The 26,523-nt window shown below is 46.3% G+C and overlaps 1 protein-coding gene across 1 annotated transcript in view; it reads left to right on the forward strand.

Annotated features, from left to right (window-relative positions):
• Positions 1 to 25,745, forward strand: part of P4HA1 (prolyl 4-hydroxylase subunit alpha 1) — a 320,719-nt gene extending 294,974 nt beyond the window's left edge. Inside the window, exons 13-15 of the mRNA XM_063961485.1 lie at positions 12,517 to 12,585; positions 23,540 to 23,636; positions 23,764 to 25,745. Of these exons, the coding sequence (XP_063817555.1) occupies positions 12,517 to 12,585; positions 23,540 to 23,636; positions 23,764 to 23,834 (237 nt within the window). The 3' untranslated portion in view covers positions 23,835 to 25,745. The remainder of the gene's footprint in view (positions 1 to 12,516; positions 12,586 to 23,539; positions 23,637 to 23,763) is intronic.
• Positions 25,746 to 26,523: the final 778 nt, after the last annotated feature.

A 26,523-nucleotide genomic window follows, 5' to 3' on the forward strand; every position in this document is an offset into this window, starting at 1 on the left:
CTCAGCACACGGCGCCATTTTCTGTCACAGCTCCGCTGGTCAGAACGGCTCCCAGGTCTCTCCCCTGCACTGCACTACAGAAACAGGGTAAAACAGAGAGGGGGGGCACATTAATGGCTATATATATATATATATATTAAAGCAGCTATAAGGGAGCACTTAATATAAGGATATCCCTTGTATATATAGCGCTTTGTGGTGTGTGCTGGCAGACTCTCCCTCTGTCTCCCCAAAAGGGCTAGTGGGTCCTGTCTTCATTAGAGCATTCCCTGTGAGTTTGCGGTGTGTGTCGGTACGTGGTGTCGACATGTATGAGGACGATATTGGTGTGGAGGCGGAGCAATTGACAAATATGCAGATGTCACCCCCCAGGGGGTCGACACCAGAATGGATGCCTTTATTTGTGGAATTACGTGATGGTTTATCTTCCCTTAAACAGTCAGTTGAGGACATGAGGCGGCCGGACAATCAATTAATGCCTGTCCAGGCGCCTCAAACACCGTCAGGGGCTGTAAAACGCCCTTTGCCTCAGTCGGTCGACACAGACCCAGACACGGGCACTGATTCCAGTGACGACGGTAGAAATTCAAACGTATTTTCCAGTAGGGCCACACGTTATATGATTTTGGCAATGAAGGAGACGTTACATTTAGCTGATACTACAGATACCGTAAAACAGGGTATTATGTATGGTGTGAAAAAACTACAAACAGTTTTTCCTGAATCAGAAGAATTAAATGACGTGTGTGATGAAGCGTGGGTTGCTCCTGATAAAAAGTTGATAATTTCAAAAAAGTTATTGGCATTATACCCTTTCCCGCCAGAGGTTAGGGCGCGCTGGGAAACACCCCCTAAGGTGGACAAGGCGCTCACACGCTTATCCAAACAAGTGGCGTTACCCTCTCCTGAGACGGCCGCACTTAAGGATCCATCAGATAGAAAGATGGAAGTTATTCAAAAGAATATATACACACATGCAGGTGTTATACTACGACCAGCTATAGCAACTGCCTGGATGTGCAGTGCTGGAGTAGTTTGGTCAGAATCCCTGATTGAAAATATTGATACCCTAGATAGGGACAATGTTTTACTGTCGTTAGAACAAATAAAGGATGCATTTATCTATATGCGTGATGCACAGAGGGATATTTGCACACTGGCATCTCGGGTGAGTGCTATGTCCATTTCAGCCAGAAGAGCCTTATGGACACGACAGTGGACAGGCGATGCGGATTCAAAACATCACATGGAGGTTTTGCCGTATAAAGGGGAGGAGTTATTTGGAGTTGGTCTATCAGACTTGGTGGCCACGGCTACTGCCGGGAAATCCACTTTTTTACCTCAAGTCACTCCCCAACAGAGAAAGGCACCGACCTTTCAACCGCAGCCTTTTCGCTCCTACAAAAATAAGAGAGCAAAGGGCTTGTCGTACCTGCCACGAGGCAGAGGAAGAGGGAGGAGACACCAACAGGCAGCTCCTTCCCAGGAACAGAAGCCCTCCCCGGCTCCTGCAAAAACCTCAGCATGACGCTGGGGCCTCTCAAGCGGACTCGGGGACAGTGGGGGGCCGTCTCAAAAATTACAGCGCGCAGTGGGCTCACTCGCAGGTAGACCCCTGGATCCTGCAGATAATATCTCAGGGGTACAGGTTGGAATTAGAGACGGATCCTCCTCATCGTTTCCTGAAGTCTGCCTTACCAACCGTCTCTTCCGAAAGGGAGAGGGTGTTGGAAGCCATTCACAAGCTGTACGCTCAGCAGGTGATAGTCAAAGTACCCCTATTACAACAAGGAAAGGGGTATTATTCCACTCTATTTGTGGTACCGAAGCCGGATGGCTCGGTAAGGCCTATTCTAAATCTGAAGTCCTTGAACCTCTACATAAAAAAGTTCAAGTTCAAGATGGAGTCACTCAGAGCAGTGATAGCGAACCTGGAAGAAGGGGACTTTATGGTATCCTTGGACATCAAGGATGCGTATCTACACGTTCCGATTTACCCCGCACACCAGGGGTACCTCAGGTTCATTGTTCAAAACTGTCACTATCAGTTTCAGACGCTGCCGTTCGGATTGTCCACGGCGCCTCGGGTCTTTACCAAGGTAATGGCCGAGATGATGATTCTTCTTCGAAGAAAAGGCGTATTAGTTATCCCATACTTGGACGATCTCCTAATAAGGGCAAGGTCCAGAGAACAGCTGGAGACAGCTTTAGCACTATCTCAAGAGGTGCTAAGACAACACGGGTGGATTCTGAATATTCCAAAATCCCATTTAATCCCGACAACTCGTCTGCTGTTCCTAGGAATGATTCTGGACACGGTTCAGAAAAAGGTTTTTCCTTCCAGAGGAAAAAGCCAAGGAGTTATCCGATCTGGTCAGGAACCTCCTAAAACCAGGAAAAGTGTCAGTACATCAATGCACAAGAGTCCTGGGAAAAATGGTGGCTTCTTACGAAGCAATTCCATTCGGCAGATTCCATGCAAGAATATTCCAAAGGGATCTGTTGGACAAATGGTCAGGGTCGCATCTGCAGATGCACCTGCGAATAACCCTGTCACCAAAGACAAGGGTGTCACTTCTGTGGTGGTTGCAGAAGGCTCACCTATTAGAAGGCCGCAGATTCGGCATTCAGGATTGGATCCTGGTGACCACGGACGCCAGCCTGAGAGGCTGGGGAGCAGTCACACAAGGAAGAAACTTCCAGGGAGTATGGACGAGTCTGGAAAAGTCTCTTCACATAAACATTCTGGAACTAAGAGCAATCTACAATGCTCTAAGCCAGGCGGAACTTCTCCTGCAAGGAAAGCCGGTGTTGATTCAGTCGGACAACATCACGGCGGTCGCCCATGTAAACAGGCAGGGCGGCACAAGAAGCAGGAGTGCAATGGCAGAAGCTGCCAAGATTCTTCGCTGGGCGGAGAATCACGTGATAGCACTGTCAGCAGTGTTCATCCCGGGCGTGGACAACTGGGAAGCAGACTTCCTCAGCAGACACGATCTTCATCCGGGAGAGTGGGGTCTACATCCAGGAGTCTTTAACATGTTAATAGACCGTTGGGAAAGACCAATTGTAGACATGATGGCGTCTCGCCTCAACAAGAAACTGGACAAATATTGCGCCAGGTCAAGAGATCCACAGGCAATAGCTGTGGACGCACTGGTAACTCCTTGGGTGTACCAGTCAGTGTATGTGTTTCCTCCTCTGCCGCTCATACCAAAGGTATTGAAGATCATACGGCAAAGAAGAGTAAGAACAATACTAGTGGTTCCGGATTGGCCGAGAAGGACTTGGTATCCGGAACTTCAAGAGATGCTCACGGACGAACCGTGGCCTCTACCTCTGAGAAGGGACCTGCTACAGCAGGGTCCCTGTCTTTTTCAAGACTTACCGCGGCTGCGTTTGACGGCATGGCGGTTGAACGCCAGATCCTAAAAGGGAAAGGCATTCCAGAAGAAGTCATTCCTACCTTGATTAAGGCACGGAAGGAAGTCACCGTGAAACATTATCACCGCATTTGGCGAAAATATGTAGCGTGGTGCGAGGATCGGAGGGTTCCGACGGAGGAATTCCAACTGGGTCGTTTCCTACATTTCCTGCAATCAGGATTATCTATGGGTCTCAAATTGGGATCCATTAAGGTTCAAATTTCGGCCCTGTCAATATTCTTCCAAAAAGAATTGGCCTCTGTCCCTGAGGTCCAGACTTTTGTCAAGGGAGTACTGCATATACAGCCTCCTGTGGTGCCTCCGGTGGCACCGTGGGATCTAAATGTAGTTTTAGATTTCCTCAAATCCCATTGGTTTGAACCATTGAAAAAGGTGGATTTGAAATATCTCACATTGAAAGTGACTATGTTACTAGCCCTGGCCTCTGCCAGGAGAGTATCTGAATTGGCGGCTTTATCTTATAAAAGTCCTTATCTAATCTTCCATTCGGATAGGGCAGAACTGCGGACTCGTCCGCATTTTCTCCCTAAAGTGGTATCAGCATTTCATCTGAACCAACCTATTGTGGTGCCTGCGGCCACTAGCGACTTGGAGGACTCCAAGTTGTTGGACGTTGTCAGAGCCTTAAAAATATACATTGCAAGGACGGCTGGAGTCAGAAAATCTGACTCGCTGTTTATATTGTATGCACCCAACAAGTTGGGCGCACCTGCTTCTAAGCAGTCGATTGCTCGTTGGATTTGTAACACAATTCAACTTGCACATTCTGTGGCAGGCCTGCCACAGCCTAAAACTGTAAAAGCCCACTCCACAAGGAAGGTGGGCTCATCTTGGGCGGCTGCCCGAGGGGTCTCGGCATTACAACTCTGCCGAGCAGCTACGTGGTCGGGGGAGAACACGTTTGTAAAATTTTACAAATTTGATACCCTGGCAAAGGAGGACCTGGAGTTCTCTCATTCGGTGCTGCAGAGTCATCCGCACTCTCCCGCCCGTTTGGGAGCTTTGGTATAATCCCCATGGTCCTTTCAGGAACCCCAGCATCCACTTAGGACGATAGAGAAAATAAGAATTTACTTACCGATAATTCTATTTCTCGGAGTCCGTAGTGGATGCTGGGCGCCCATCCCAAGTGCGGATTATCTGCAATACTTGTACATAGTTATTGTTAACTAATTCGGGTTATTGTTAAGGAGCCATCTTAAGAGGCCCTTTCTGTTGTCATACTGTTAACTGGGTTTAGATCACAAGTTGTACGGTGTGATTGGTGTGGCTGGTATGAGTCTTACCCGGGATTCAAAATGCCTCCCTTATTGTGTATGCTCGTCCGGGCACAGTACCTAACTGGAGTCTGGAGGAGGGTCATAGGGGGAGGAGCCAGTGCACACCACCTGACCTAGTAAAGCTTTACTTTTTTGTGCCCTGTCTCCTGCGGAGCCGCTATTCCCCATGGTCCTTTCAGGAACCCCAGCATCCACTACGGACTCCGAGAAATAGAATTATCGGTAAGTAAATTCTTATTTTAATTTGATTGCATACAAAGCTGCACTCTGACTAAAATTGTATCAAAGGACTTGACCTTTGATATAAAGGGCATGGCTGGAAAGCACAGTCTGAAATGGGGGAAAAAAAGTATTTACAGTAGAACAAGTTGCAGGGGATCATATACCATGTTAGTCATTTAAAGTCTGAGAGCTGGTCACAGACCTACAAAAACAAATCCCAGTACAACATTTCAGTTGGCATTTGCTCGGGTGTGGATCATTAGATCGACAGTGTCTAGGTTGACAATGTTTAGGTCGATTACTATAGGTTGACAGTCACTAGGTTGACAGGTCGACATGTGCTAGGTCAACAGGGCAAAAGGTCGACATGAGGTGTGTGGTTTTTTTGTTGTTGTTTTTTTTTGTGTCGTTTTCTTCGTAGAGTGACCGGGAACCCCAATTAGTGCACCATGTCCCCTCGCTTCGGGCAAGGTGCCTCGCTTCGCTCGGCACAGATTGCCGTTTCAATCGTAGTCCATGTGGATCGTTACGTATGAGAAAGTTCAAAAAAAGTGAAAAACTTATGTTGACCTTTTGACCTGTCGACCTAAAAACTCTGTCTACCTAGAAACCCTGTCTACCTAGTGACTGTCGACCTAAACATTGTAGACCTTCAGACCGGATCCCATTTGCTCTATAGTCTATTTCTCTGACGTCCTAGTGGATGCTGGGAACTCCGTAAGGACCATGGGGAATAGCGGCTCCGCAGGAGACTGGGCACATCTAAAGAAAGCTTTAGGATCACCTGGTGTGCACTGGCTCCTCCCCCTATGACCCTCCTCCAAGCCTCAGTTAGATTTCTGTGCCCGACGAGAAGGGTGCACACTAGGGGCTCTCCTGAGCTCTTTGTGAAAGTTTTAGTTTAGGTTTATATTTTCAGTGAGACCTGCTGGCAACAGGCTCACTGCATCGAGGGACTAAGGGGAGAAGAAGCGAACTCACCTGCGTGCAGAGTGGATTGGGCTTCTTAGGCTACTGGACATTAGCTCCAGAGGGACGATCACAGGTTCAGCCTGGATGGGTCACCGGAGCCGCGCCGCCGTCCCCCTTACAGAGCCAGAAGAGCGAAGAGGTCCGGAAAAATCGGCGGCAGAAGACGATCCTGTCTTCAGATAAGGTAGCGCACAGCACCGCAGCTGTGCGCCATTGCTCTCAGCACACTTCACACTCCGGTCACTGAGGGTGCAGGGCGCTGGGGGGGGGCAGCGCCCTGAGACGCAATAAATCGATAAAAAAACCTTATATGGCTAAAATAAATGCATCACATATAACTCCTGGGCTATATGGATGCATTTAACCCCTGCCAATACATACAGAAAAAGGATGATAAGGACGCCGAGAAAGGGGCGGAGCCTATCTCCTCAGCACACTGGCGCCATTTTTCCCTCACAGCTCAGTTGGAGGGAAGCTCCCTGGCTCTCCCCTGCAGTCACTACACTACAGAAAGGGGTTAAAAAAGAGAGGGGGGCACAAATTAGGCGCAGTATATAACAATACAGCAGCTATAAAGGGAAAAACACTTATATAAGGTTATCCCTGTATATATATATATAGCGCTCTGGTGTGTGCTGGCAAACTCTCCCTCTGTCTCCCCAAAGGGCTAGTGGGGTCCTGTCCTCTATCAGAGCATTCCCTGTGTGTGTGCTGTGTGTCGGTACGTTGGTGTCGACATGTATGAGGAGAAAAATGATGAGGAGACGGAGTAGAGTGTCTGAAATAGTGTTGTCACCCCCTAGGGGGTCGACACCTGAGTGGATGTACTGTTGAAATTGCGTGACAGTGTCAGCTTTGTATAAAAGACAGTGGTTGACATGAGACAGCCGGCTACTCAGCTTGTGCATGTCCAGACGTCTCATACAGGGGCCCTAAAGCGCCCGTTACCTCAGATACAGACGCCGACAAGGGTACTGACTCCTGTATCGACGGTGAAGAGACAACCGTGATTTCCAATAGGGCCACACATTGCATGATTGAGGCAATGAAAAAAGTTTACACTTTTCTGATAATATGAATACCACCAAAAAAAAAGGGGTATTATGTTTGGTGAGGAAAAACTTCCTGTAGTTTTCCTGAATCTGAGAAATAAAATGAGGTGTGTGATGATGCGTGGGTTTCCCCCCGATAACAATTGATAATTTCTAAAAAGTTATTGGCAGTATACCTTTTCCCGCCAGAGGTTAGGGTGCGTTGGGAAACACCCCCTAGGGTGGATAAAGCGCTCACACGCTTGTAAAAACAAGGGCTCTACCCTCTCCTGAGATGGCCGCCCTTAAGGATCCTGCTGATAGAAAGCAGGAGCGTATCCTAAAATGTATTTACACACATACTGGTGTTATACTGCGACCAGCAATCGCCTCAGCCTGGATGTGCAGTGCTGGGTTGGCGTGGTCGGATTCCCTGACTGGAAATATGATATCCTAGATAAGGACAGTATATTATTGCCTATAGAGCAATTAAAAGATGCATTTCTATATATGCATGATGCACAGCGGAATATTTGCCGACTGGCATCAAGTATAAGTGCGTTGTCCAATTATTCCAGTAAAGTGGTCAGGTGATGCGGATTCCAAACGACATTTGGAAGTATTGCCTTAAAAGAGGGGATGTACCCCAGGTCGCCTCTCAAAATAAGACGCCGTATTATCAGGCGCAGTCCTGGTTGGCAAGCGGACAAAAAGGTTCCTCTTTTCTGCTCGTGACAGAGGGAGAGGAAAATGGCTGCAGAGATCAGCCAGTTCCAAGGAACAGAAACCCTTTTCCGCCGCTGCCAAGCCCTCAGTATGACGCTAGGGCTTTACAAGTTCAGGCACGGTGGGGTCCCGTTCTCAATGAATTTCAGTGCGCAGTGGGCTCACTCGCAAGTAGACCCCTGGATCCTTCAGATAATATTTCAGGGGTACAAATTGGAATTCGAGACGTATTCCCCTCGCCGTTTCCAAAAGTCTGTTTTACCGACGTCTCCCGCTGACAGGGAGGCAGTTTTGGAACCCATTCACAAGCTGTATTCCCAGCAGGTGATAATCAAGGTACCCCTCCTGCAACAGGGAACGGGGTATTATTCCACACTATTGTGGTACCGAAGCCAGACGGCTTGGTGAGACCGATTTTAAAATCTAAAATCTAAAATCTTTGAACACTTGCATACAGAGGTTCAAATTCAAAATTGAGTCACTCAGAGCAGTGATTGCAAACCTGGAAGAAGGGGACTACATGATGTCTCGGGACATCAAGGAGGCTTACCTTCATGTCAAAATTTACCCTTCTCACCAAGGGTATTTCAGGTTATGGTACAGAACTGTATCAGTTCGGACGCTGCCGTAGGGATGGTCCACGGCACCCCGGGTCTTTACTGAAGTAATGACCGAAATGATGATATTCCTTCGAAGGAAGGGAATTTTAGTTATCCTTTACTTGGACGATTCCCTGATAAGGGTAAGATCCAGGGAACAGTTGGAGATCGGTGTAGCACTATATCAGGTAGTGTTGCGGCAGCACGATTGGATTTTCAATATTCCAAAATCGCAGCTGGTTCCGACGACTTGTCTTCTGTTCCTAGGGATGATTCTGGACATAGTCCAAAAAGAAGGTGCTTCTCCCGGAGGAGAAAGCCAGGGAGTTATCCGAGCTAGTCAGGAACCTCCTAAAACCGAACCAAGTCTCAGTGCATCAATGCACAAGGGTTCTGGGTAAAAATGGTGGCTTCCTACGAAGCAATCCCATTCGGCAGATTCCACGCACAGTGGAACCTTCTGGACAAATGGTCCGGGTCGCATCTTCAGATGCTTCAGCGGATAACCCTGTCACCAGGGACAAGGGTATCCCTCCTGTGGTGGTTGCAGAGTGCTCATCTTCTAGAGGGCCGCAGATTCGGCATTCGGGACTGGGTCCTGGTGGCCACGGATGCCAGCCTGCGAGGCTGGGGAGCAGTCACACAGGGAAGGAATTTCCAGGGCTTATGGTCAAGCCTGGAGACATCTCTTCATATAAACATTCTGGAACTAAGGGCCATTTACAATGCCCTAAGTCAAGCGAAACCCCTGCTTCAGGGTCAGGCGGTATTGATCCAATCGGACAACATCACGTCAGTCGCCCACGTAAACAGACAGGGCGGCACGCTGGGCGGAAAATCATGTGATAGCACTGTCAGCAGTGTTCATTCCGGGAGTGGACAACTGGGAAGCAGACTTCCTCAGCAGACACGACCTTCACCCGGGAGAGTGGGGACTTCACCCAGAAGTCTTCCACCTGATTGTAAACCGTTGGGAAAAACAAAAGGTGGACATAATGGCGTTCCGTCTAAACAAAAAACTAGACAGATATTGCGCCAGGTCAAGGGACCCTCAGGCAATAGCGGTGGACGCTCTGGTAACACCGTGGGTGTACCAGTCAGTGTATGTGTTCCCTCCTCTGCCCCTCATACCAAAAGTACTGAGAATCATAAGAAGGAGAGGAGTAAGAACTATACTCGTGGTTCCGGATTGGCCAAGAAGGACTTGGTATCCGGAACTTCAAGAGATGCTCACGGACGAACCGTGGCCTCTACCTCTAAGAAAGGACCTGCTCCAGCAAGGGCCTTGTCTGTTCCAAGACTTACCGCGGCTGCGTTTGACGGCATGGCGGTTGAACGCCGGATCCTGAAGATCCCTACCCTGGTCAAGGCCAGGAAAGACGTAACCGCAAAACATTATCACCGCATTTGGCGAAAATATGTTGCGTGGGGTGAGGCCAAGAAGGCCCCTACAGAGGAATTTCAACTGGGTCGTTTCCTCCATTTCCTGCAAACAGGACTGTCTATGGGCCTAAAATTAGGGTCCATTAAGGTTCAAATTTCGGCCCTGTCGATTTTCTTCCAAAAAGAACTGGCTTCAGTGCCTGAAGTTCAGACATTTGTAAAAGGGGTACTGCATATACAGTCTCCTTTTGTGCCTCCAGTGGCACCTTGGGGATCTCAATGTTGTGTTGAGTTTCCTAAAGTCACATTGGTTTGAACCACTCACCACTGTGGACTTAAAATATCTCACATGGAAGTGACGAGTTACGAGTTACGAGTTATCATATAAAAGCCCTTACTTAATATTTCATTCTGAAAGGGCAAAATTGAGGACTCGTCCTCAAATTTTCTACCTAAGGTGGTTTCTGCATTTCACATGAACCAACCTATTGTGGTACCTGCGGCTACTAAGGACTTGGAGGATTCTAAGTTGCTTAACGTGGTCAGGACCCTGAAAATATATGTTTCCAGGACGGCTGGAGTCAGAAAATCTGACTCGCTGTTTATCCTGTATGCACCCAACAAACTGGGTGCTCCTGCTTCTAAGCAGACGATTGCTCGTTGGATTTGTAGTACAATTCAGCTTGCACATTCTGTGGCAGGCCTGCCACAGCCAAAAATCTTAAAATGCCCACTCCACAAGGAAGGTGGGCTCATCTTGGGCAGCTGCCCGAGGGGTCTCGGCTTTACAACTTTGCCGAGCAGTTAATTGGTCAGGAGCAAATACGTTTGTAAAATTCTACAAATTTGATATCTTGGCTGAGGAGGACCTGGAGTTCTCTCATTCGGTGCTGCAGAGTCATCCGCACTCTCCCGCCCGTTTGGGAGCTTTGGTATCCCCATGGTCCTTACGGAGTTCCCAGCATCCACTAGGACGTCAGAGAAAATAAGAATTTACTTACCGATAATTCTATTTCTCGTAGTCCGTAGTGGATGCTGGGCGCCCATCCCAAGTGCGGATTGTCTGCAATACTGGTACATAATTATTGTTACCAAAAAATTTGGGTTATTGTTGTAGTGAGCCATCTTTTCTAGAGGCTCCTCTATTATCATGCTGTTAACTGGGTTCAGATCACAAGTTGTACAGTGTGATTGGTGTGGCTGGTATGAGTCTTACCCGGGATTCAAAATCCTTCCTTATTGTGTACGCTCGTCCGGGCACAGTATCCTAACTGAGGCTTGGAGGAGGGTCATAGGGGGAGGAGCCAGTGCACACCAGGTGATCCTAAAGCTTTCTTTAGATGTGCCCAGTCTCCTGCGGAGCCGCTATTCCCCATGGTCCTTACGGAGTTCCCAGCATCCACTACGGACTACGAGAAATAGAATTATCGGTAAGTAAATTCTTATTTTTCACAAAGTATGCTCATCCTTTTTCTGTTTATTTGCTGGATGTCAGTACCAGGATGTCCTTACAAGTCGACTGTGACCAACTGAACCCTGGCTTAAAGCCACTAGTATACATTAGTAATATTGCATAAATAACCAAATGTGTCTAGTACGCACTGCGGTCTGTCCCATATCTTTGGCCTATTGTTGTCATTTGTTTCATAGGCACTTCATTAGCTGCTACTTCTCCATCATTCATAAGTCTGTCAGAGAATGAATACTGTAGCTTGCAGATTCCTGGTTAACAGAAGTGCTTTGTACAAATTCTGTGCATTTTGATTGGTCATTTAAACTTGAAGTTGAATTTTACACTTGCAATAGGGGATATTAATGTAATTCTTCCTCTCTGTGAAGATTAATGTATCTTCACCTACTACCCCTCCTGTTTACATTGACTGATCCTAAACGGATCAATTTGGCTTTTAGTAATTTAATTTGGAATCAAAATATTGTAAAATTGGTCTCCTTCTATTGCAACAAGTGCAATCCAATGGGGGCGTTAACTTTCCAAATGTCGCAAATTATAATCAAGTGGCCCTATCACACCATCTACGAGAATGACTAACTATATTTGCTCTTAAGCACCTAGTTAATTACTTGCCTTTTAATCCAGCGTGAAAATCTTAGGCATACAGGGCCAGCGGATTTCTAGCGGCTGAGTGCTGCTGCTAAAAAGACCATACTACAAGTTTGGATTCAATTGGGTATGCCTCCATTGTCGTTGTTCAAAGAAACAATACTGTATTTATTCCATATGGACTGGTTGGAAGCATCCCTTTCCAGAGAGTCTAGAGTGGGTAGATTCTTCTTGGTATGAGTTAAGAATTGTAAACACTCAAGTTAGGTGCACACTATACAATTATCTGCCCAATCTGGTTGGTTGGAATGAAAATCTGGTAATGTATGAAGTAAATGACAATCGACCATTTGCTCCCAAACACTGGAAAATGGACAAAAACAGTCATTCAGACAAATTTAGTAAAATGTGATGTAACCAATTAATCTGAATGACCCTTTTTGTTCATTTTCCAGTGTTTGGGAGCAAAAGATTGATTGTCATTTACTTCATACATTATCAGATTTTCAATCCAACCAGCCAGATTGGACAAATAATTGTATAGTATGTACCTAGCTTTTATCTTCCTTTACTGCTGGGAGGTAATTGGTCCACACAGCTATTGCTAGATTACTTCTCTCTTTATTTCTCATGACAATAATTTAATATATTATTCAGTTATTTTCTGTTGTGTGACATTACTCTGTATTCTCCTCATTACCCTTATCTTGTTGATTATTGCGTGACTATTTGTATATTTTGCTTCAGAATTATTAAAAACAATGTTATTAAAAAAATAAAATGTCTTTCTTGCAGATGAGTGATGTGGAAGCAGGTGGCGCCACCGTCTTTACAGATGTAGGAGCTGCAGTTTATCCTAAAAAGGTACATCTTTTTTGCTATAATACTACAACAGTATTTTAGATCTAGGTTTGTAAAGAATTTTTTTTTTTTAACTGTCAAATCTCTACAGCAGTGGTTCTTAGCTTCAACCTTCAAGTTTTCCCAACAGGCCATGCATTGAGTATTTCTTTCTGTGGGCTCATTGCTGACCTAGTAAAATAGATTAATCCACCTGTGTATGATTAAAGAAATCCACAAAACATGATCTGTTGATACTTTTAAATGTCCGTTTGGTACCAGGGAATTGGGCTGTGCACAGCCTGATCCCTGCATTGTCCTCCTGGTATCATATATTGCCCATTTGGGCCTACTTGGATTTTTTTTCAAACAAGACCTTTTTTTGCCTGCATATTTCTATGCTACCAAATGTTTATGTAATTTCTGCATGAATTGAGAAATATTTTTTTTTTCAATATTACATTTTTTTTCCCCATCATATAAGTTTTATTTTATGAAAGAAACATACAATTCAACTGCAAATATATAAACAGTAAACAGGAGGCTGTATGGCCAGTATGATTACAGATACAGAAAATTTCTCTAAGAGAGCGGTGAAAGAGTATGGTGTGATGGATAGGAAAGGTATATGGGAGGTGAAGAACTGGGAAGCAAAGGATCCAGTGCTATAGAGGAAGGAGGAAAATAAAGGAATAGAGCAGTTTCTCCAAAAGGTCGGGGGTCTGGGAAAAAAAAGGGAGGGGGCATATAGGGGGAGGGGCTGTGGAGCGGAGTCCATAATTAATTTAGTCCTGGGAGGGGGTGGTCATGGTATCTGTACCAGGGGAGCCAGGTGGAGTGGAACTTTTTTACTGTGTTTTGGCGAAGACTGGTGATGTATTCCATGTTTGCGACAAACCAGATTCTACTTGTAAGTGCCTGGTGATTGGGGGCTTCGGGGTTCTTCCAGTTACTCGCTATTTGATATTTGGCTGCGCAAGATACAACGAGGATCAGGTTTTTCGAGTCTTTAGAGATGTGGGCGGGTGGGGAGCAAAGGAGGAGGTTCGCGGGTGATAGAGGCGCTGGTAGGTCGATTAATCATGAGAGAAGTTACGGACCTTCGCCCAGTATTAAACAATCACCGGGCAGGTCCACCAAACATGATAGAACGTGCCTACTTGACCGCAGTTCCTCCAGCAAAGGTTGGAGATGTCAGGGTAAATCCTATGCAACCGGTCCAGTACTAAGTACCATCTTGTGTATATTTTGTATGAGTTTTCACGGATGGCCACGCTGATGGAGCATTGTGAGATCGCGGTGCGGATTGTGTCCCAACCCTCCTCCCCTAAGTGACACCCCATGTCAGCCTCCCATGCCAGCTCGTGCGGTTCAAGAGGTGGGGGAGTAGGGTTGAGGGTGGTTTTGTAAAGGAGAGAGATGGTGCCCTTACCGGTAGGGTTGTAAATACAGAGTCTCTCGAGAAGTGTGGGGGCCGATAGAGGAAACGTTAAATGTAGGGAGGAAAGGAAGTGGCGAATCTGTAGATATTGATAAAACAGAGAGTTAGGTAGATCGTGTGTAGTTTGTAGGTCAGAGAATGATTTAATGGAATGCGTCCCTGTGAAGTGGTGGATTCTGGTAGCCCCGGCCGAGATCCAGGGGCGGGCCATTTCCCGGGGGAAATGCTGGGTTGCTCCAGATGGGAGTCAGAGGGGAGGGGTGGGTTGATAATTTTAATTTTTTGTTCAGATTCCGCCAATGTATAATTGTCAATTCTATTGCGGGTGAGGGGCGGTGGGGTGGGGAGCGTTGCTTACTAGAGAGCCAAGGCATGTGTGAGATAGATGGGACTCCCGACAAATCGCTCTCCAAATCAACCCATCTTTTGGTGTGCTTTGGGGCATGCCAGGCAACCATTTGGCTTAATCTGGTCGCGTCATAATAACGTTGGAGGATGGGAAGGCCCAGACCGCCATTTCGAGAGTGTTTAGCTAAGATATCCCGCCGGATTCTAGGCTTTTTATAGCTCCAAATAAATTTGCATAAGGAGGACTGGAGATTGTTAAGAGTCTGGGAGGGAACCGAAATTGGAAGCGTCTGAAACAAGTACAGAAGTTTGGGAAGGATATTCATTTTTATAGTGTTAATTCGTCCCACCCAAGAGAGAAAGTAAGATTCCCATTGATGGATATCGTTAAGGATTGATGTGATGAGTGGGGGGTAGTTAGCCTTGTAGAGAGAACTGTAGGATTTGGAGATGGAGACCCCAAGATATTTGAGGGAGTGTCTGCGTCAGGAAAAATTAAAGTTCTTTTGTAGTTGTGATTTAGTTAGCTTGGGGATGTGTAAGGAGAGGGCTTCGGATTTTGTCTGGTTAATTTTATATCCCGAGAGGTTGCCATATATGGATAGTTCTCGGAAGAGGTTCGGGAGGGAAATAGTCGGGTTCGTCAGAGTCAAGAGGATATCATCGGCGAAGAGGGAGATGGTGTATTGAGTGTGGTTAATATGGACTCCCGAGATGTCAGGATTGGTCCGGATGCGGTTTGCGAGGGGTTCAATGACGAGTGCGAAAATGAGGGGAGATAGTGGGCATCCCTGTCGTGTTCCATTTGAAATTTTGAGGGGGTCCGATAGTAGGCCGTTGGAGAGAACCGATGCCGAAGGGTTCTGGTATAAGGCCTGTATGGCTTGAAGAAATTTACCCTGAAGGCCAAAACGTTGTAAAGACTGTCGCATGAAAGGCCATGAAACCCTATCAAAGGCCTTCTCTGCGTCCAGGGCAAGAGTCAAGGACGGGATCTTATGAAGATTAATGTGGTGAATAATTTCCACGACACGCCTAGTATTGTCGAGTGCCTGTCTGGATGGGACGAAGCCCACCTGGTCAGGATGTATGAGCGAGGGGAGAATAGGATTAAGTCTATTAGCCAGTACTTTGGCGAAGATTTTCAAATCCGAATTCAGAAGTGATATGGGCCAGTAGTTCGAGATAAGCTGGGGGTCTTTATTGGGTTTTGGGATCACGGTAATGACGGCCTTGGTAGTGTGGGGGAGACCCATCTAGAATAAGGTTAAATACTGTCGTGAGGTGAGGAAGTAGTGCAGGTTGAAAAGTTTTATAATATGACATTGGGTAGCCATCCGGACCTGGGGCCTTAGATGGTTTCTGACTACTGATGGCAAGGGTTATTTCCTCGGGGGTAATGGGTCTGTCAAGGTCCGTAGAGGTGTTGGCGTCGATACGAGGCAGGTCTGAGGAAATTAAGTAGTCTGAAATCGTGGGGTGGGTCGGGTCCAATGAAGAGGGAAGTGTCTGGCAAATTGTAGAGTTGCTCGTAATAAGTCCGAAAAAGAGAGTTAATAGTCTTTGGATTGTATTGAAGGGAGTTATACTCGTCTTTAATAGCCGGGATAGCAGTGTGCGCCTTCCGAGCCCTCAATCTGCCGGCCAATAGCGAATCGGCCTTATTACTTTTTTCGTAGAATTTTTGTTTCAGCCAGCGGAGTGAGTGCTCGGTTTTTTCGGCTAGCAAAGCGTTCAAAGTTGCCCTGGTAGATGTGAGTTGTGAATAAAGAGATCGTGAGGGTCGTTGTTTATGTAGGGTTTCTAAGTTGTGGACCTCAACTGTGAGGGATGATATATTTTGTTTACGATCCCTGTTCCTATGTGATGCATAGCTAATGATGTGTCCTCTAATTACGACTTTGTGGGCTTCCCAGATTAATGGAGTGCAAGTAGAATCAGTCATGTTTAAGGAGAAGTAGTCAGCTATAGCTAGATTGATTTTTTCCTGGAACTGAGGGATTTTCAAGAGCGTCTCGTTAAATCTCCAATTGGGGCGAGTTGTCGGGATGTCGAGGAAGTCAAAGGTGGCAGTGATAATGGAGTGGTCCGACCAAGGGTTAGTGAGAATAGACGAGTCCAGTACGTGCTTAGAGACCAATGTGCCGCAGTAAAAAAAGATCGATTCGAGAGTATGATTGGTGCGGGGTCGAGAAGAAGGTATAGTCTCTGGCTGTTGGGTTGAGAGCTCGCCAGACGTCGAAGAGGCCAGATTTGCGGATATGTTTATTTAAGGAGCGTGAGGGCGAGTCGTGTTGGGGGCGGGTCTGACCAGAAGATTTATCTAGGTCGATATCTGGAACAGTATTGAAGTCCCCCCCTAGTATTAAATAACCTTTTCTGACTTTGGTTAGATCTGAGAAAAAATAATTAAAAAGAGGGTTGCCCGGAATTGGGGGCGTAGACGGTGGCGATCGTGCATTCTAAGTGTCCGAGCGTGCCCGTCAGAATGATATATCGGCCATCAGAGTCTGTGTGGGTCGATTCTAATGTGAACGGGATTTTGGAGTGGATCAGGACGGCCACTCCATTGTGTTTCGATTGGCTTGAGGAATAAAAATCCGTTGGGTAGCGTTTAGTGGCTAGGGATGGATGCAATCGGGATTTAAAATGAGTTTCTTGGATGAACACTATTCCCGCTTTCAGAGTTTGAAGAGAGCGGAACAGGGATGAGCGCTTCTGGCGGGTATTGAGACCCTTGGCATTCAGGGACGCCAGGACCAGAGGCATCTTTTAAGGTGTTAGAAAGGGGCACAAAGGAAAAAGGAAGGAAAGAGAGAGGCGAAGAAAGAGAGAAGAGAGGGGGGGGGGAAAGGAGGGGGGGAAGGGGAGAGAGTCTGTGTAGGAGTTCCTTACGACCAGCGATAAGGAATGGGCACAGAATGTAGGATCAAGGAATCCAAAGTGGAGGAGCGTTGGGGAACGATCGTACTCCCTCCACGGAGGGGGAGAGGTGGGGAAGCGGGTCTAGATGCTAGAAAGCAATAGTGTGGGCTTGTGTGGTAAGTACAGGAATTGGGGGAACACGTCCCTCCAGTGGTGGTCTGTGTGAAAGTAACAGTAATGGCTGAGAGGCATATAAATCATTGTGTGAATGGCATGTAACAGAAAGATGGCATGCAGGGCCAAACATCGAGTGCAATAATAGCAATACTACATTAATACAAACAAAGTAACTAACTAGAATTTCAAACTAAACATCCTGGTTTCTATATACGAGTATAAAGTATGTGTTAGTGGTCAATATGCTGCGGAAAGCACATATGTGGGCAGGCCTAAGAGAATAGATATAGCCGCGGGACTTCGAGTAGTGGGGCTAGCAAGGTGGGCTGGGGAAAAGTAAGGGCAGACAATATACAATAGGTATATGGAACAACCAGGATGATAAACTAAAACAGGTAAAATAGTCAACGGGAGTACCATAGCAATATAATGAGTAGAGTGTCCATATAACCGCAGGCACAGAAGTGATCAGGGCGGGTGAGGGTTAGAATTCTGCCCGATGAGTGGGTCTGAGTCCTCCAGGTGTGACAGGAAGTCACCCCCTTCTCGGGTCTTTAATGACTACTGTTTTTCCATTATAGTCGACCAGAAGTTTAAAGGGGAATCCCCAGCGGTAGCGGATACCTCGTGTGCGGAGGGCGGAAGTTAAGTCTCTGAGTTCTCTCCGTTTAAGTATGGTGGAGGGGGCCAAGTCTTGAAAGAACTGTAACTTGGAGTCCTCGAACAGTATGTGTGGCTTGCCCCAGGTCGGGAGGAGGACCATCTCTTTATCTTTGAAGCTGAGAAAGCGCATGATAACGTCCCTCGGTGGTTCGCCATCGCGAGGTCTAGGGCGGAGGGCCCTGTGAGCCCTTTCCAGAGGCAGTTCCCGAGAATCCGTACTTGGCACTAGGGTGGAGAACAGCCGTTGGAGGTATGCTTCGAGGGCCGCCGGGAGGATGGACTCTGGGATGTTGCGGATTCTGAGATTGTTTCTTCTTTCGCGATTTTCCGAGTCCTCGTTTTTGGCCCGAAGCTCTGATATATCTTGGATGAGGTGATCTATATCTCTGACAGTTTCTATGTGATCCTTCTGTAGAACGTCCAGTCTGGCTTCCAGTTTGGAGGTTCTGGAGGACAGGGATGAGATATCTGACCTAATAGAGGTAACTGCTCTGTCGAGTTTGGATTCCAATGATTCTTTAAAGTCCATTATGAGCGACTTCAAAGCCATAATATCTTCTTTGGTCGATGGAACGGGTGAGGATGACGGGCCGTCACCACCCGAAGAAGATAGGCTGGGAGAGGGAGGGCCTGAAGGTAGGGAGGGCTTGTCGCTCCTGTCAGTTTTGGTGAAATGTTGGGAGATATCTGTACCCGCACGTTTTCTTGTATTCGGGTTGGATTTAGACATGTTTGCACCTCGGCAGGCGGGTTCGGAGAAGAAGGGGCTAAACAAGACACTGAGGTAGGTGAGTAGAGTGAGACTATCAAGCAGCCAGAGAGGGAACCACTGGAGGGCTGAGTTATGGTGCAATCAGTGGAACATGAGGACTAGTGGACGTCTTAGAGAGTTGTAGGATGCCCAGTCGTTGCCGTATGTGAGAGTGCTTGTCGCCACGCAGCTGGAGTGGAGCCGTAGAGTTCACGCGGCTCTGGCGTCGTCGAAGGTCTGGGCGTACGTAAGGTGGGGTCCAAGGGTCGTGGGCTGTTCGTCACAATCACAGCGGTGGGTATCTGCGGGTAAATCAGAGATAGCGCTCCGCTGTCGTATTGAGCAGTCGCGGATAGTAGACAAGTAGGTGCGACAATGAGGAAGGCGGGTACGTCCTGGAGAGTGTAGCGTTACCGGCCGTGTGGGACGGCCCGGGTCGAGGGGGGAGAACGCTGCTGTCTAGGAGTCACCGCGAGGGGGACCGGGTGTGGGGGTACAGTAGCAGCAGCAGAGCTTCGGTGTCGTGGGCTGGAGCCAGGGAGCCCTTGTGTACCGAGCTAGGAGCTTCCGGGTAGCTGGAGGGGAAGTAACGGTGTCCAGGGGTTGGGTATGTTGCTATCTGTAGGGACTCCCCCAGTAATCCCTGAATCCACAGGCAACACCTGGAAACAGCTGCGGGGGTTAGAGAGACCGGAGCACACAGGAAAGACAGGGATTGGAATCAAGGATGGGGGGGAGAGATGTGGAGCTGTAGGCAGGGGAGGATGGGCCACTTGCTCTGGATCTATGGATGGCCCAGGCAGAGGGATTCTGATAGCCCTGAGCTTATGCAGCACCTCTCAGTGATGCCCACTTGCTGGGGTATGCAAGGCAGAGTGGGGACAGTGACTGGGGAGCGCTGGCAGCATCAGCTTGTCAGCGAGGGTCTTACCTCCCTCTGCCGTCACCCCCAGTCTAGGCCGCGGGCTCCGGCGGGTCCCGATGCAGGTCGCTGTGGGCTTGTGTCGGGGCGCACTCCTCCGCCACCCCCCCCCCCCTCCGCCACCCCCCCCGAGACGGAGCCTTATCTTCGGCAGCACCACCCAAGGTGCGGCGCCGGGAAGCGATGCAGCGGAGGAGGCTTCCTGGTAAGATGGCGGGCGCCCGTCCGGAGAACGGGGAGAGCCGCGGCAGCTGCGGAGGGCCCAGACGGGAGAAAGTGAGCGGCTCCACTGGTGGTGAGTGCGGTGGGGGACCAGTCCGGGGGTCGCTGGGCCACAGACAGACTCAAGAGGGCCAACGGGCTCCGACAGCACTTCCGGTGGGTAGCACTGAAAATTTAGTCCCCGGGCTGTGTGGGGGAGGCACGCCGCAACCCACAGAGAGGCCTAGTGTCTCTCCCGGCTCCGCGGTCTCTGCACTCCAGGGAGAGCAGGGTGAAGGTGGGGATCAAATGCAGGAGATTAGAGCGTGGTTGGGGGGTATAAATATGATTTATGATGTGGGCATAGCAGGAGCCCCGAAGCTATGCGTCCGTTCACACAGGCTGCTAGACCACGCCCCCTCAATATTACATTTTTATTGAGGATAATAAAGCATAATTTATTTGGGGGGTACAGAAAAAAAAGAGAGAGTGGGGATAGGGACCAGGTAAAGTGGACATACAGAAAAAGTACAACTTTAGGCATGTATAGTGGGAAATACATGTTTTCTTGATTTACCTGTCTGATTTATCTGCCCACTTGGGCACCAGAATTATTTATTAAATTAGACCTGCATGAACACATTATCATGTTTTTGATATGATGGTAATTAGCAACACACAATAATGCTCTGTGTCGCCTACACGTTTGGGATCCCCGATGTTTACTAGGACCCCACCCACTGCACACAAGCTCTAACCTGCATTTGGGCGTATAACATTTCTACACTCTTACTGTACTTTCAATGGGAATCCACATCTGAGCTCTCTCATCATTTGTCCTCTACATGATTATTCACACAATCGTATATGACGACTGACACTAGAAGCAACATTGTTTTAACTAGTGACCATATTATCCCTTTTACTTGGGACGCTCATGGAATACACAGGTTCTTTGGCTGATTAAAATCAGGTGAAATGTAGGCTTGAAGTCAGCCAGCCACAGAACCTGTGTAATCCATGAGCGTCCCAGGTAAAAGGGATAATATGGTCACTCTATTTTAACCCATTCTTATACCCACCCTTCTCTGGCATTTATACTGCTCTCCGCTTCCATGTACTCCCTCATCCAGGGTGCCAGTCACTAATCCCTGCAATGCAAATGTAACAGGGATTCTGAGCACACAATACCGGGAATGCAGAAGTACACCCTGTTGCCCAACAGTTGTTAACCCCACACTCTCACAATGTCATTTTTAAATCCTTTTTCATTACTGTATTAAGTGTGCCCCAACTAAGAGTCTTTCTTTCCTTTTTTTTTTCCTTTTGACCAATACTACTAAAGAAGGGGTACTCACGGAGCGATATTCTAAGCAATCTGACTAGATTGCTTAGAATATCAGCATGAAAGCTCCGTGTGTAGCCCCCTCAGCGATAGTGATGCGCGGCCCCACACATCACTATCGCTGGTGCTAGATTGGCCTGCATTCAGGCCAATCTAGCGGGTCGCTCACTTCACCTGATTGCGCTGTGCTGAGCGGCGGGAGAGATGTGTGCTGAGCGGTTCGCTCAGCACACATCTCTTCCTGTATCGGCCCGTCTGTATGGGCCTTAACTCTGGGAGCACCACCAACAGGTGACATTGCTCACACCCGCAGCGGGTATAATAACTAACTTTTACCGTTTGTCATCTTGGCAATAACTCTAATAAAAACATTGTCACCCCAGTCCAGTGCAGAGCCAACCCCACACGTGCAATACTTTAGGATTGGATTTGAGAAGACCTGCTTTACTATAGATCACTTTTATAGTCATTAATTCTTTCTTTAAAAAAAAAAAAATGTCATACTCCATTCCAAATACTTTAAGTCCTCTAGACGTTTCTTTTAGAATATCCAGCATTTCTGAAAGCCTGGATCTGAGATGCTTTCAGCATGTCTTCATGTTTTACTTCCAGGTCTTCATGTTTTACTTCAACCCAAATGACTATGGGGTAAATTTACTAAGATGGGAGTTCTATTTAAGATGGGATGTTGCCCATAGCAACCAATCAGATTACAGGTATTATCTTCTAGAAGGTGCTAGATAAATGAGAAGTAGAAGCTGATTGGTTGCTATGGGCAACATCCCATCTTAAATAGAACTCCCATCTTAGTAAATTTACCCCAATGTGTTTAAAATAACACTGAGATTGCCAAACTCAGTCCTCAAGGCACCCTAACTGTGCAGGCTTTAAGGATATCCATGCTTGGGCACAGGTGATTTAGGGGTCTATTTACCAAGCCTTAAACTGGGCATACACTATACAATTATCTGTCAGATAATCTGTGGTTTGAATGAAAATCTGGTAATGGATGAGAGCAACTGACAATCGACCATTTGCTCCCAAACACTGGAAATTGGACAAAACCTGTCGTTTATACAAATTGGCTAAATCACGGACAGGTTTTGTCCATTTTACAGTGTTTGGGAGCAAATGGTCGATTGTCAATTGCTCTCATCCATTACCAGGTTTTCATTCAAACCACAGATTATTTGCCAGATAATTGTAGTGTATACCCAGTTTTAGATGGAGATAAAGTCCCAGCCAATCCGCTCCTAACTCATTGTTCAGACCCAACCTGTGACATGGCATTTAGGATCTTATTGGCTGATACTTTATCTCCGTCCGCTTTGTCTCCATTCAAGACTTAGGGGTCTATTTACTAAGCCTTCAATGGAAATAAAGTCGCTGGAGATAAAGTACCAGCCAATCCGCTCCTAACTCATTGTTCAAACCCAGCCTGTGACATGGCAGTTAGGAGCCGATTGGCTGGGACTTTATCTCCGTCGGATTTATCTCCATCCAAGGCTTAGTAAATAGACCCCTTTGTAAATAGACCCCATAAATACTACCTCAAGTCAGTTTAGATTAAACCATCTGTGCTTGGCCATGGATATCCTTAAAACCTGGACTGTTAGGGTGCTTTCAGTACTGAACTGAGTTTTAGAACCACTGATTATAATGTATATTTAATAAATTGCTGTGGCAGTGTTAATCCACAGTGTGCCAAGTGTTCAAATAATCTTGAACATAAAAATGTATTTTAAAGTGAAAATATATTCGCTAAATGTAACTTAACCTACAAGAATTAGATCGCTGTTGTGCCATGTGTTGAGGGACCCATACTATGTGACCTCATATGGGGTGGCAGGAGCATTGATCTATTGTCTTCTACGAGTTCCCTGGGAGTATTATGGTCAGGAGACGTAAAAGTTAAAACCCTCTCTGCCCAACTGTATGCAACACCCAGAAGTGATTGTGTTCATGTGTCAGTGAAAGCTTCTGGTAGCAGCCATTACTCTCCTACAACTAGTGTGCAGTTGGCACTCTCCATCTGGGAGTGTCTTGTAGCCTAGTAACACGATGAGTAGTGATCCGTAACGACATGTTTCTGTTAAAAGGAACCCCAACATACAGCAGTAAGGTCAAAGATACAAAAAGGAGCAATTCTACCTTGCTTTTTGTGTATTGCTATCTACCTTAAATGTAATGGTTTTCTACTGATAGATCAATAGTACGAAGTTGTAAAATGTCTTGCACAATGTCACACACTTTGTATATTTCTAGGGAACTGCAGTCTTTTGGTACAATCTGTTTGAAAGTGGAGAAGGAGATTACAGTACAAGGCACGCAGCCTGTCCTGTGTTAGTTGGGAATAAATGGGGTGAGTATGTAAATACCGTTATCGAATGTTACTGCACAATTGCCTGTTAATATTCACATACATTTCTGCATGGGATAAGAGTCTTTCCGTACGTTAAACACATTTTTGGGATTCTTTTATCTTGCAGTATCCAATAAATGGCTTCATGAACGGGGGCAGGAATTTCGAAGGCCGTGTAAATTGTCTGAATTAGAATAACCCAGATCTACACTATGTGAAAAAGAAATTCCTCTCTGCCACAAAGCTTTCCAGACTGTACTTTGCCCAGTTTGCTAGCAATGAACTATAATGCCGTTGTCCCAGACGGGGGAAGAATCCATTGTTGGGGAATAGGATCCATTATTTTTATTAAGCCTCTCTAATATAGATATTTAAATCTACACAGAATTGTTAGTATACATTGCTAAAACCTGGAGGACACGTCCTTGCAAAGATCTGTACTTCTCTGGCAAACAATGCATCTTACCTTTGTGCTTTGGAGACCCCAAGAGCAATAGAACAGTGAGACATATGTTGTTTCATTGACCACACATATGGTGCAGGGTTTAGGTTTGATTTTTTTTTATTTTATTTTTTTATTTTTTTCATTTTACCTTCTAAAAATTTCAGCACCTGGTTAAGACTTTCTAAATGAGATTTATTTTTTGCAATCATGTAATATATTGTGAAATAGCCATTAACGATTTTTAAAATATCCAATTTTGTAGTTTAATAAACACATAAGAGCCTAACTAGGTGTAGCTTCACTGCATTGGGAGAAGAGAATGAGATATTGTATTCCTGGAACCTATTCTATGGTTACTGAACACATTAGTGGAGATAACGTCAAAATCATGTTATGAATGCATTGAAATGATCACTCTACATTTTAATAACTGCCAAATTGTCTTACACTTGTGTGCAGCAAGTTAATAAAGGTACCTACCTGCACACTACCTCTGCCATTTCCCACGTGATTATTTATAGCAGAGCTCTTCCAGCAACTGAAGGAAAAAACACATGTGGACGTGTCTGAGCACAGAAAAGCACCAATATGTACGTTACTGCATTCCCCCTCCCTTCCCTTTGTTCTTAGGAAGCGTCATATCTGTGCAGAAGGAGCTCAGCTTTCAGTAACATGTGAGATGTACATTATACCACAGCAGTGCCTCTCAAACTCTGGCCCTTATTCAGATGTGTCCTCAAACCCAGTGGTTTACGTACATATCCTATGGTGTGAGACCTGAGATGCCACACTGCTCACGCGCAGATCTTGTTCTGTGAGATCACTCCGTGTCCCCACAGCTGCCATGTGGGGGAGAAGATGGGACAGCGCCATGCATCTTTCTCGAACTGAGGAATGCCGGGACCCATTTCTGAGGCATGCTGAAAACTGTGTGTGCGTCTTCCAATGCAGCTTCACTGGCCCGGGCAGCGTGAAAACACAGGCCATCCTGAGTAACCCAAGGGTTCACACAGGTGACCAGATGTGTTTTCGGATGCAGCAGTGGATCACGAAAGCTTACAATGGCCTTCTTTCTACTCAAGACGCCTCCTGCTGTTTTTATACAGTGTTGCGGAGAGTCTTGGTGTAACCTGCTCAAAACACATCAACCGCACATACGTTTCTTGTGATGCAGACATGGCTGGCTTCTGTTCCCTGCTGTGACAGATCCGTGCCTTAGCTTTCCTTTGATCAGGCCATGGAGTGGTTGTAATTATGTTCAGGAAATGTAACCTTTTCTTCCATGCTTTAACCAGTCGAAATATGCCCCAGCCAAATTTTGTCTTCCTTGCCCCCAACCCACATCCCCTTCTATCATTTACATGTTGCTCCATAAGCTACATTAATCAACCCTAATTAAAGAGTTGCAAATATGGTGTTGTAGTTCTGTGATACTTTACTGTACTTCAAAATCTATTTTTTTTTTTTGCAAAACCTCAACTATTTATAACCCTTGTTGAATGACTTTTTGTTTTGTACTTACCTCTGGGGGTTCTGGAATGTGAAGTGAACATACTTTAATGTAAGAACAATTTTGGCAAAAGCCACACTGTGTTCAAATAGTGTCCTATTATATTGTTGTGCACTGCAGCCTTCCCCTAATTACATTTCATTTTCAAATAAAACAGTCTTGTGCTTTCTGTGATGAAGAGGCATCTTACCCTGTATGCCAGTGATTTGGATGCAGATAATAGAAGTCTGATTGTGAAACGGAGATTGGCGATAATCAGATTGATTTAAATTGCAAGTTTTCCAAATTAAGTACTTGGGGCTCTTCTAACTGTAGGTTCAGCTTTTGCTGGCCAGAGGCTGCAATGTTTGTGAAGTACCTGTCCATATACAGTATGTGGAATGCTTACATCTCTATTTTGTTTACTTGTGTGTCCACATATGTATCTTTAAACAATTCCAAATAGCACTGTTTGCCATGCTGTGAATAATGTGAGCCATGTATTTATACTGAATTTGCATCTTTTCAGAACTGCTAATGCAGCAGAAGCGCATATTACGCTTACCCTGTGTGCCAATGTTGGAATTGTCTGCTAAAACAGTGAGACAACGGTGCTAATCTGAGAAAAAGGGACCATAGGCCGATATGTCTTTGCCATTTCATCATGTGAGTTTATACTGCCATGATTGTGAGAGAGAGCAAATCCCAAGTCCCCAGAACAAGTCTGTTGGTGTGTGGTTGCAGTGTAAAAAAAGGTGCTTAAATGAGAAATCTGTCTGTGCATGACATCTAAGTTGCAGCAAGCATGTTGCGCCAAACAGAACAAAGACACTTGCTAAGTAAGGATACATCTGTAAAGTGGTATAGAAGGTAAAAATAACAAAAACTGCTACGTTGCTTCTATCTTACATCTTGAGCAAAGACTGTTGGGGAAAGTCATTTCCCAAATATAT

The sequence above is a fragment of the Pseudophryne corroboree genome, chromosome 3, assembly GCF_028390025.1.
Source record: "Pseudophryne corroboree isolate aPseCor3 chromosome 3, aPseCor3.hap2, whole genome shotgun sequence".
In the NCBI taxonomy this organism is placed as follows: Eukaryota; Metazoa; Chordata; class Amphibia; order Anura; family Myobatrachidae; genus Pseudophryne; species Pseudophryne corroboree.